This window comes from Quercus robur, chromosome 3 (genome assembly GCF_932294415.1).
Source record: "Quercus robur chromosome 3, dhQueRobu3.1, whole genome shotgun sequence".
NCBI classification, from domain to species: domain Eukaryota; kingdom Viridiplantae; phylum Streptophyta; class Magnoliopsida; order Fagales; family Fagaceae; genus Quercus; species Quercus robur.
Genome location: NC_065536.1, coordinates 2218403 through 2230424, shown reverse-complemented (window position 1 = coordinate 2230424; position 12022 = coordinate 2218403). Strand labels below are relative to the sequence as shown.

Sequence of the window (12022 nt, the reverse complement as noted above, 5' to 3'; positions counted from 1 at the left end):
GGATAAATTTAGATGATATTTATCATTTTTTTAATAGGTAGCACACTGTAAATTGTGTTCCCATTATACAAAAATGCTAGCTACTTGGTCAAGCATGCTAAACTAAATTGTCACCTAAAATGGGTTCCCATCAATGCATAAAAGCCAGCTACTTGGTCAAGCATGCTTAATCACGCGTTTTCCTACTTGTTCCCGCTGGCAATAAATGCTTAATAATAATAAGTAAATTGAATAAAAATATAATTAAATATTGAATAAAAAATAGAAAGCAATTGAAAAAAAAAATTAATTTTTTTTGCTACAGTCAGTTTGAAAATTTTTTTATATATAAAAATAACGAAAAGGCAATAAATATAAAATTTTACTATTGGATCTCTTGTATTTTATTTCTATCCTTTCCAAATAGGGACAAAAAATAAAACCAAAACGTCATGTAAAGCCAGAAGTCAAGAACCCAAAATAGTAGTAAGAAAAAGATAATGAAAATTTCATCGACTTAGTCTGCAAATTAAATATGTATAGTTATTTTACCTAACCATTGCCAGTTTGACATCCATGAAAGTCAAAGAAGATAAACGCTTGACCACCCACTCCAAAACTAGTAAAATAAGAAACTGCTGGTGGAGTGAGCCAAAGAAGAGACTGTTTCCTCTTTCTTAACATGGAAACCCTCAAACTTAGACAGCTTCAAGTTTTTCTTTCTATGCAGCAATACACGTTTTTGTTTTCTTCTGCCAGACTCAACTTCACTAACTTCTTTCCTATAAATGCTTGGCTAACATCAACCTTTATATTCATCTCCTTCTTGCTTATAATATTCTTCTTTAATTATCAGTTCTTTCTTAGCTCTTTTCTCTGAGTCTGATTCATTCACTCTTTACAGTAACGTGATATTTGGGTTGTAGAATAACTATGGCAACAATCAAATTTTGCTTGGTTTTCTTTGTTACTATGTCTATGATGGTGTCAATGTCACTGGCGATGCCATCACTCAAAGTGGGTTACTATCAATCAACTTGTCCTTCTGCAGAGACCATTGTGAGAAACGCTGTGATCAAAGCCGTATCAAGCAACCCTGGCCTCGCTGCTGGCCTCATCAGAATGCATTTTCATGACTGTTTTGTCAGGGTATGTTAGCACTTTGCAGCACCAATTAACTTGTTATATGTTCACTAGAATCTGTACCTAAATTTGCACTCTTCTGCTTTTCCTTTATGTTCCCGCAAAAAGAATATACCTTATAAGCTACATAATTACAAAGCTGTTAGAGTTAAATCATATTTTCAATATTACTTATGCCAGGGTTGTGATGCCTCTGTCTTACTTGATTCAACCCCCGGAAATCCAGCAGAGAGAGACAGTCTAGTCAACAATCCAAGCTTAAGAGGTTTTGAAGTGATATTTGAGGCGAAGGCCGCACTTGAAGCTCAATGCCCACAAACAGTCTCTTGTGCAGACATTATTGCATTTGCTGCTCGTGATAGTGCTTACAAAGTTGGAGGCATAAGTTACAAAGTTCCATCAGGACGCCGTGATGGTATGGTGTCACGTGAAAATGAGCCTATTGATAACCTTCCACCACCTACCTTCAATACTCAGGAACTCGAACAAAGATTTGCGCAAAAAGGACTTAGTCTTGATGAAATGGTGACACTTTCTGGTGCACATTCTATAGGAAGGTCACATTGTTCTTCTTTCTCAAAGCGATTATACAATTTTAGTGAAACAAATCCACAAGACCCTTCAATGGATCCTATGTTTGCTAGAGACTTAAAGACCAAGTGTCCACAAAATGCTGGCAATGTCGATCCAACTGTGCCACTTGATGTACTTACACCAAATAGGCTTGATAATAAGTACTATATAAATCTGAAGAACCACCATGGCTTATTGACCTCTGATCAATCTCTTTTGAGTAGCCCTTCAACGGTTGGAATTGTCAGGAATAATGCAAGGCAAGGAGAAATATGGGCTTATAAGTTTGCAGCAGCTATGGTGAAAATGGGTTACGTTGATGTGCTTACAGGAAGTCAGGGTGAGATCAGGAAAAATTGTAGGTTTGTGAACTAGATATTATAGGTTTATTGGTGTGACTACTAAAATTATTTTGTATTATTTTCCTACATTAATTCCTTATTCAATGTTAATTCAAATGTAAATTCATTCTTTTGCATGTTTTTGAACAAATTTTGTTGAGAAATTAATGGGATAAACTTGTATTCGTTGGATGTTACAAAATGTGCATAGCTCTTTTTAAAAACCTCTTTTTCATTGCTTTATTAATGGATTTTTTTTTTCATTGCTTAATTTACATCCTCCTTTTTTTTGGGGGGGGGGGGGGGGGGGGAATTATACAAAAATGCGTGTAGTGAATGTAACCCAAAGAAACAAAATTTTTTGAAAGAGTTATTATCCAATAGCTGACTCTAAATTGGATTTTGATTTGTTATTCAACTATATTCAAGATATTTATTTTTCACTCGACCAAATTGAAGATATAAAAATTGCAGTTTCACTTTCTACCCTGTTCTTTTATGTACTCCATATAATAAAGGAAGGATTCCAAACCTAAGTTCTCCCTATTTGGAGAATAAGACAATAATATCGAGCTCTTGATAGTTCTCCCTCTAACTTTGGCACTTACATTAGAATCATACAATTTCATTCACTAAAAAACAACAGAGGAAACTTTTAATTGTTCAGAATTCCTATTTTATTGAATCTACCAACCACTGAATAGTGAATTATGTGAAACATTAAATTTAGATGATGTAAATCCTTTTTTTTAATATAGTTTTACTTTCAAATTATGTAAATCCCATTTTAAAAATGGGTTATTTTGAAACATGTTATCAATCATGTTGTTTATATAACACAATTTCTATGATGACCAGGTAAGTGATTTGAGGTCTAGCCTTAGTGTGATAGAAATTTCCTTTAATTAAAAGTAATATGTCCTGAGTTCGAGTACAGGTATTAGCCTCTTAAATAAATTGCCAAATGAGTTGTGGGGCTTAGCCACACAAAATTGAACACCCTTGAAAGTTGAAACCACCATATTATTCTATTAACTATTATTATCACAATCCATTTATAGACATACTCAAATTCACACCTAATTTCACAACATATTTGAATATTAATTTGTAATTGAATTCATCACATACATATGGGCTCACCATTAACAATTGATGAAAGAGTGAAATTGTTGTGCACTAATCACGAGTACATCCAAGCATATTGTTAAATTGAGTGTATCTATAAAATTTTTCTTATTATTATAATAAATATCCATTAATTTAGTTATTCACTTAATATTAAAATGTATGAGCATCTAATTACCTTAATAATACCCCCTTTTAGGTTTTAAATATTTAGTCATAAATGTTTAGGTTATAATTTTATTGTATGTTGGAAAAACCGAGAACAAAAATATGTCTAGTATAAGATCTTAGTGTCTTAGAAGTGTTTTAGACATTAATCAAATTTATACGAGTTAAGATTCAAGAACATACAAGCGGCAAAAAGAAGAATTTAGAAACTATCAAGCTCGACCAATGGAACTACAATTTGACAGATTTTTAAATTAGGCCCAACAGCCCACGAAATGTTTAGAATTTGAGTCCAACATTGCTAGGTATAAATGGGAAACTTTAATACACGTTTTTTAAGTCGTGAGATACTCATGTGAGATCTGTGAGGTTCTGTAATCTTCTAACTCTATAAGCACCTACCGAAGATCAAATCCATATTGCTAGTAATGGTGGAGTAAAGTTGCTGCCAAATCGTCAACTATCAAGCGTACTGAAGATCAAGGCATGAACAAATGGTTCATGTGAGAACAAGATCCAGATCAAGGAAGTCTATGGAGTCAGAGCCTAGCTTGGTAATTGTGATAGATTTACTTACGTGAAGCGTACAATTTCTTTCACCAAGTAAGACCAAAAGATGTAAAAATTAATTGTTCAAACTCCCCATAATATTGTTTTCACCAATGATTGAGCAATGAATTATGTGAAACATTGACTTTACATTAAACTAATCCTTTTTTTTGTTGTAAAGTTTTACTTTCAAATGACATAAATCACATTTTAAATAAGGTTTATGTTGTAATATGTTTTATATAAATTAATTGCTATAAAGACTAGATAAGCAGCACAATGAATTAGAAGAATTTTTCACTCCAACAAGGGGAGTCCTCCCTTCTTTCACAAAAGTTGTAGGCCCTACCATCAATCCCACATTGGGAACCACTCCTATTTGAAAAGAGAGGAGGAGTGAATAATTACTCATGAGTTAGTGAAGGTTAAGACATGTTGTGGTTGATTGAATGTTGGTTCCTAAAATGGAAAAAGGAAATACTGCTAGCATACCAAAAACAAGCGTCTTGAGAAATGTTGGTTTCAAACACTTACACTGAACAACATTATATTAATTATAAATCAATAAAAAAGGTGACCTTAGTAACCTTTTATTTATATTTTTTTATCTAACCAAACTATAAAAAAAAGATTACGAAGAAATGTGTGAGAAACATTTAGTGGTTGAACTAAGCTATAAAAGTTGTCTTTTCACAACTATTTATTTTGTCTTTAGTCCACAACATAAAAGTAGGGATTTATAAGATGAGAAAGACATTTCATCAAACAGAGAATTGACTTTTTCCTTGGGATGACATATAAATGATCATCTTAAATGAGTTTCGATTGATAATAAAATGCTAGCTACTCGGTCAATGGGAGACCTAACTAGTTGTCATGCTTAATCATGGAAATTATTAAGTTCTCTCTCCTGCAATATGTCAATGGTAGATTAAATTATAAATTTAATAAGTAGACCTCCTTGCCGTTAAGTGAGAGAAGAGAGCATGTTATTATATTTTGAGAATACAGAATAATACCACTGCACACCCTTGGAATAATGGTCACTCCACAAGTATAAGTGCTTATAGGGTGTGGAGGGTAATGGTTGGAGTTAAAATCTCCATGAGTGAGTTTTACATACATATAGACTTAGATTAGATTATGATAGAATTTCTATTATATATATATATATATATATAAAATACTAAATAATTACTCGATTGTTTACTTGTTTTATCAATGGTAATACTATACATACACACATAACATATATATAATGAATAAAAGAAATGAGATAAATAGATTTTTATAAAAATATAACTGAATAGAAAAAGATAGAAATATATATTTTTAATTCTAGTTTCCTAGTGTACTTGAAATCTTTAAAGTAAAATGATCATATTCCCTAACTTTTTTCCTTTCTCTCTTGAAAAACTCTCAAACAGTAGAAAAAATGGTGGGATCCACAATCCCTTTCAGTTCAGACTTCCATCCATTTCCTTGTCCAAATCAAGGTGTTAATTAAAATGTCATGAAAAAGTAGAACCCGTAAACAAAGAAGCTGAAAATTAAGCTAACTGACTTAGTCTGCATAAGACGCCTGTACATTGGTTATATATATATATATATATATACGTACGTTATTTTACCTTCTTACCCTCCCCATTGCCAAGTAGACATCCCTGAAAGTCAAAAGAACATAAATATATCATTACCCACTCAAAACCTAAGAGGCTAATAGGATGGAAAGATCTTCAAGTGGGCCAAAGAGGACTGTTTCCTCTTTGTTACCATGGAAACCCTCAAACTTAGACAGCTGCAAGCCTTTTTTCTATGCAGAAATACACGTTTTGGTTTCAAAGAAAAACTGCCAGTCCCATCTTCACTAACTTCATTCCTATAAATACTTTGCTAACAACAACCTTTATCTTCATCTCCTTCTTGCTTAAACTATTCTTCTTTATCTGTTCTTTCTTTCTTGTTTCACTCGAGTCTTATTCATTCACTCGTTAGAGTATTGCGGTATTTATTGGGTTGTAGAGTAACTATGGCAACAACCAAATTTTGCTTGGTTTTCTTTGTTACCATGTCTATGATGGTGTCAATGTCACTGGCGATGCCATCACTCAAAGTGGGTTACTATCAATCAACTTGTCCTTCTGCAGAGACCATTGTGAGAAACGCTGTGATCAAAGCCGTATCAAGCAACCCTGGTCTCGCTGCTGGCCTCATCAGAATGCATTTTCATGACTGTTTTGTCAGGGTATGTTAGCACTTTGCAGCACCAGTTAACTTGTTATATGTTCACTAGAATCTGTACCTAAATTTGCACTCTTCTACTTTTCCTTTATGTTCCCGCAAAAAGAATATACCTTATAAGCCACATAATTACTAAGCTGTTAGAGTTAAATCTTATTTTCAATGTTATTTATGCCAGGGTTGTGATGCCTCTGTCTTACTTGATTCAACCCCCGGAAATCCAGCAGAGAGAGATAGTCCAGTCAACAATACAAGCTTAAGAGGATTTGAAGTGATATTTGAGGCGAAGGCCGCACTTGAAGCTCAATGCCCACAAACAGTCTCTTGTGCAGACATTATTGCATTTGCTGCTCGTGACAGTGCTTACAAAGTTGGGGGCATAAGTTACAAAGTTCCATCAGGACGTCGTGATGGTAGGGTGTCACGTGAAAATGAGCCTATTGAAAACCTTCCACCACCTACCTTCAATGCTCAGGAACTCGAACAAAGATTTGCGCGAAAAGGACTTAGTCTTGATGAAATGGTGACACTTTCTGGTGCACATTCTATAGGAAGGTCACATTGTTCTTCTTTCTCAAAGCGATTATACAATTTCAGTGAAACAAATCCACAAGACCCTTCAATGGATCCTATATTTGCTAGAGACTTAAAGGCCAAGTGTCCACAAAATGCTGGCAATGTCGATCCAACTGTACCACTTGATGTACTTACACCAAATAGGCTAGATAATAAGTACTATATAAATTTGAAGAACCACCATGGCATATTGACCTCGGATCAATCTCTTTTGAGTAGCCCTTCAACGGTTGGAATTGTCAAGAATAATGCAAAGCAAGGTGAAACATGGGCTTTTAAGTTTGCAGTAGCTATGGTGAAAATGGGTTACGTTGATGTGCTTATAGGAAGTCAAGGTGAGATTAGGAAAGATTGTAGGTTTGTGAACTAGATATTATAGGTTTATTGGTGTGACTATTGAAATTATTTTGTATTATTTTCTTAGATTGATTCATTATTCAATGTTGAGTCAAATGTAAATTGATTCTTTTGTAAGATTTTGCACAAATTTTGTCGAGAAATTAATGGGATAAACTTGTATTCATTGGATGTTACAAAATGTGCATAGCATTTGTACGTGGAACTTGAAAATTATTTTCATTGCTTTATTTACAACCATGTTTTTATTTTTGGAAAAAATCATACAAAAACGTTTGCTGTGGATGTAACATAAAAAAATAAAAATAAAAATACACAAATTTTTGAAAGTGCTATTGTCCAATTAGCTGACTCTAACTTAGATTTTGATATTTCATTCAACCAAATTCAATAAATAACCCTCTAACTTCGTTTTTAATATAATATATAGGGGATTCAAACTTGAGTTCTCCTTTTTAAGATTCAGACAATACTATCGAGTTACAGGGCTCATGATAGTTGCCCCTTTAACTTTGGCACTTACATGAAGCGTACAATATCTTTCACCGAGTAAGACTAAAAGATGCAAAAATTATGTGAAAAATTGACTTTACATGAAACTCATCCATTGACGTGAATCTCATTTTAAATATGGTTTACTTTGTAATATGTTTTTTTAGTCAAGTATTTTATATAAATTAATTGCTATAAAGACTAGATAAGTGGCACAATAAGCTAGAAGAAATTTTTCACCCCAATAAGGGAAGTCCTCCCTTCTTTCATAAAAGGTGTAGGCCCTACCATGGGTCCTATATTGGGACCCACCCCTCATGTTTGAAGAGTGAGGAGGAGTAAATAATTTCTCATGAGTTAGAGCATTAACATTAGTCTTTAAAAAAAAAAAAAAAAAAAACTATTTTAACATTAGAACTTACTTTTTCTATTTTACACAGATATTTTACAAAAAATCACATAAGTCTATCTATTATATACTCTTTTTTTTTTAAATAATAATTATTTATTCTTTTTTAATTATTTTATTAACCCACGTTGAAACTTTAAATAGTAATAATTTATTCTTTTTTTATTATTTTATTAACCCACTTTAAAACACTCTCCCTCTTTTCTAAACCATATCTCATGGTTTCTTTTAGGGATAATTACACATAACCCACCTGTGGTTAGGGCGAAAATCACTTTGCCTACCCGTGATTTGAAAAGTATCACTTAACCCACCTGTGGTATGTTTCCGTCAATCTCCGTAACCCACCTCAAGCCCAGCCGTTACAAAAACACCTCTTAACACCAAAACACAACATAACGCGAATCAAAACACCCAAAACTCAGAAACTTTTCAAGAGAGAGACTTGTGGTGAGATCAACGTGTTCTTCGTGATTTTTATATCTCTTTTTCAGCCTATCCTGGCCCGGTGGTTTCATCTCATCACGATGGTTCTGGCTCTCCATAAGTGGTTACAAATTTTCTCGCCATTAATGAGTTGTGGCTCTCCATTTGGTGGTTTTGTGTCACCATTTGTGGGTTTTGTTGGTTTTTGCATTTGGGTGTGCTTTATTTTTTTTTTTTTTTATACAAAGATATTCTTGTGGAAAAGAAACCCCCCTACATTCCAGAAATAGATGATCTTTCATATACTAACTTAATGGGAAATAGAGATATTCCTAATGGGTATGGTCTGCCACTATCTTCTGACAAAAACCTGTTATCTTGGAAAATATAGATTCTATTTTTTCTACTTATGAAACCATATCTAGCCTTTTTTCCTGCTATATGTTTTATAACTTTTAGGCACCTGTAATGCTGAAGGACAAAGTATTAATATTTTATAATTTCATTTTGGCAAATGTCATAAGAAAGTTCATATCTTTTTGATTGATTGTAAATGGTTTCTTCTTTCTTTTCATTTGGCATAAATATCATATGGAAGGTTTTCAAATGTGTGTATCACTAAAAGTTGGGCACCTGAATTTGGGCTTTGCTTCTTTTTTTTATTTTTTATTTTTTATATCTTACCTCCTTTCTCTTTAGCAGATCTGATTGGGAATATATTGATTTTTTACAAATTCAGATATGAGGTATTGATTGAGAATCTTATGGATCCTGCTCATGTTCCTTATGCACATTATAGAGTAAAGGAAATTCTACCATCCAAAAACAGTGAAGTTTTGAATAATCCTTATGTTCTGCCAATAAGTTTTGATTTCTTTATTTATGACTGAAACCAAGTTACCTTCACAGCGGAGGCTGATAGAGAGGGGTGCACACCGATTGAATTTAAGATTGAAAAGTTGGACGGCAATGGGTTCAATATAGTACAGTTTCAGGAATGGAGCAGATGCACATTTATTGCCCCATACTTGGTTTATGCATCTCTTAAGCCTGAGGATCAAGCTAATGGATCTGAATCATCAGCTGGAACCAGAAAGGTTATCTATTAGATTGATTAATCTTTTATACATAGATGATAAACAAAATTTTTGGTTAATTCTTACTTATGTATTTCATTTTTCGTTCCTTAGTACTTCTATTTATGTAAATCTTGGTTGATGTAGGATACATCTGTGCAGAAGGAATTTTTTTTAAATTTTTTTTTCCATTCCAGTTAGTCCAGGGAGTAGCAGATTGATATGGAGCTTCCCAAGAAACTATGGTCATTGGATTAATAAAGTTGTGCCACGATGGATATTTCATAAGGAACAAAACCTGGTTATAGACTCTGATTTATATCTTCTACACATTGAGGTGACTCCCATCTCTTTGTATGTTATTGCAAGTTTCTTTTCTTTTTTTCTTTTTTCAATCTAGGCAGCTGGTTTATTCCATTATAAATCACTTTTGCTTTTGATGGGTTACTATCGAATTAAGTTACTAGTATAGGTTCGCCAGATCAACCTTATTACAGATTCATGGGTGTGCTTTATTTATTTATTTTTTTTTGCAGAAATCACGGTGGCCAGTGGTTATGGGTTCACAATAGAGAGAAAAGAAAGATAGAAGTTTTCCTCATTGCCTCCCTCAACCCTTTGGCTAACTCCTCGAATTTATTAAAAAAAAAAAAAAAAAAAAAAAAAAACCCAGTTGCCCATAACCACCCGACCCACCATTCAAAACTGTAGAAACTAGAAAATGATCAAAACCCAGTTGCCCAAATCGCATTTCAAAACGGCCCAAATTCTTAAACTCGGCTCCATGGCTAGAACTCAACGGGTGAGAGTAAGAGTGGCACGAAGAACAAGTACGAAACCCACTAATCTGAACTGGGTTTGTGGGAATTCGGGTGGAATGCGAAATGGGTCTGCGAGAAAACCCCATGAAACTGAAAGAGAGTAGGGATTTGCGGGTGAGTGATGCTGAAAAAGAGATATAAAAACCACGAAGAACACGTTGATCTCACCACAAGTCTCTCTCTTGAAAAGTTTCTGAGTTTTGGGTGTTTTGATTCGTGTTATGTTGTGTTTTGGTGTTAAGAGGTGTTTTTGTAACGGCTGGGCTTGAGGTGGGTTACGGAGATTGACGGAAACATACCACAGGTGGGTTAAGTGATACTTTTCAAACCACGGGTAGGCAAAGTGATTTTCGCCCTAACCACAGGTGGGTTATGTGTAATTATCCCTATCTTTTATAAAAAACTCTCGCTCTCTCTAACTGGCCCCCATAACTCAAATCATCAATCTGAAAACTCTCTCCATCCGAGCCTCATCCTTCTCATGGTAGCAACGACAGTAGCCACGTGTCTCCAAGGCTGAGGCAACGGCAATGCTGGCTAGGTTTTGGATTTCTCAAATTTGAAAAGTATCTCTCCACCAGAGCCTCGTTGTCACTCTCTTTCATGGCAGCGGTGAGCTTCCTTGGCAGAGGCGACGGCTTGGGGTTTGGGCTGATTTAGGTTTTCCATTGTATTTTGTTTTGAGTTAATTATGTTTTTGGTTGATTTTGAGTTGGATTTAGGATAGGCTTGAGTTTATTTTGATTTGATTTCCACTTATTTTGGATTGATTTTTTTTTTTTTTTTTATTATGATGATTTGTTGTAATGGTTAGTGGGTGGATGGGTGGTGCTAGGTTTCAGTGTTGCAGGGCTACGGTGGTGATGATTTGGTCTTCCTTTTTCCTCTTCTTCATTCTTCTTTCTCTGGGCATAGAAGAGAGGCATGGAATGAAAGAGAGAAGAGATCTGACAAGGCTGAGTGAAGAGAGAGAAATCAAATAAAATAATCAAATAAAAAGTTACAGTAACTATATAAATATATATATATTGTAACATTTTTGCATAGATACAGTATTATAAACCCGCTAATATGAGTAATTTTTGAGCCAAAATGTAACGTCCCAGTTTTAGGGGGAAAAAAAAAAGGTATGGACACAAAAAAATTTGAGTCCCACATACCCCACCTATCCCATCACCCCCACCACTCATTACACAAATATCTCTTCTCTCTCAGCCGGCCATCCCTCTTATTCTCATTTGCTTTCTTTTCTTTTCTCTTCACTTAAACATACACACTTCTCTCAAACTTCCTCCTACTCTCCCAACGATGCCACTTCATACCACCATCTCCACCATTATTTTTCCAGCAAGGTCATCTGCAAAACCTTAGGAAACTCTAAGCATTTTCATCCCTTTTATTTGAGGTAAAATTTTCTAATTTTTTTTGTGGGTTTTGTACTTTTGCATGAGGTTAATTATTTATTTTTGTCCAAGTTTTGATAATAATATTCACGTGATTTATGAACTTTGAAAGTGATATTCATGTGTTTATATGTATGGGTTGTATTGATGGAATTATTTGATGAGTGGATATATGATTTTTACAATGGTGACTAAGTGGTGAAGATTTTGGGGTTTTGGCTTCTTAATGTGAAATAAACGGTGAGTATAATTTTTTATTGATTATTTGGAGCTAGTTAAGTATTCAAATTGTTTGCCTTGGAGGTTATTATGATTTTTGGTATCATGGGTCTCTTGTTGA

General features: G+C 34.1%; 3 protein-coding genes across 3 annotated transcripts; all 3 read left to right on the top strand.

Annotated features, from left to right (window-relative positions):
- Positions 1–820: 820 nt before the first annotated feature.
- LOC126716673 (peroxidase 5-like) lies at positions 821–2238 on the top strand. The gene is made up of 2 exons (XM_050417604.1): positions 821–1128; positions 1303–2238. Exons 1-2 carry the CDS (start codon positions 913–915, stop codon positions 2068–2070), a joined length of 984 nt encoding a protein of 327 aa, XP_050273561.1. The 5' UTR covers positions 821–912; the 3' UTR covers positions 2071–2238.
- A 3584-nt stretch (positions 2239–5822) lies between these two features.
- Positions 5823–7071, top strand: LOC126716674 (peroxidase 5-like). Its single transcript, XM_050417605.1, has 2 exons — positions 5823–6126; positions 6301–7071. The coding sequence occupies exons 1-2, from the start codon at positions 5911–5913 to the stop codon at positions 7066–7068; spliced, it is 984 nt and encodes a 327-aa protein (XP_050273562.1). The 5' UTR covers positions 5823–5910; the 3' UTR covers positions 7069–7071.
- Positions 7072–8897: 1826 nt separating this feature from the next.
- Positions 8898–9798, top strand: LOC126716678 (protochlorophyllide-dependent translocon component 52, chloroplastic-like). Its single transcript, XM_050417607.1, has 3 exons — positions 8898–9210; positions 9292–9479; positions 9606–9798. Exons 1-3 carry the CDS (start codon positions 9147–9149, stop codon positions 9657–9659), a joined length of 306 nt encoding a protein of 101 aa, XP_050273564.1. The 5' UTR covers positions 8898–9146; the 3' UTR covers positions 9660–9798.
- The last annotated feature ends 2224 nt before the right edge of the window (positions 9799–12022 follow it).

Coding starts and splice junctions, on each gene's coding strand:
- LOC126716673 (XM_050417604.1), top strand. CDS start 913: ATGGCAACAATCAAATTTTGCTTGGTTTTCTTTGTTACTATGTCTATG. Junction 1,129..1,302: donor TTCATGACTGTTTTGTCAGG/GTATGTTAGCAC, acceptor TACTTATGCCAG/GGTTGTGATGCCTCTGTCTT.
- LOC126716674 (XM_050417605.1), top strand. CDS start 5,911: ATGGCAACAACCAAATTTTGCTTGGTTTTCTTTGTTACCATGTCTATG. Junction 6,127..6,300: donor TTCATGACTGTTTTGTCAGG/GTATGTTAGCAC, acceptor TATTTATGCCAG/GGTTGTGATGCCTCTGTCTT.
- LOC126716678 (XM_050417607.1), top strand. CDS start 9,147: ATGGATCCTGCTCATGTTCCTTATGCACATTATAGAGTAAAGGAAATT. Junction 9,211..9,291: donor AATTCTACCATCCAAAAACA/GTGAAGTTTTGA, acceptor TTACCTTCACAG/CGGAGGCTGATAGAGAGGGG. Junction 9,480..9,605: donor CATCAGCTGGAACCAGAAAG/GTTATCTATTAG, acceptor TGGTTGATGTAG/GATACATCTGTGCAGAAGGA.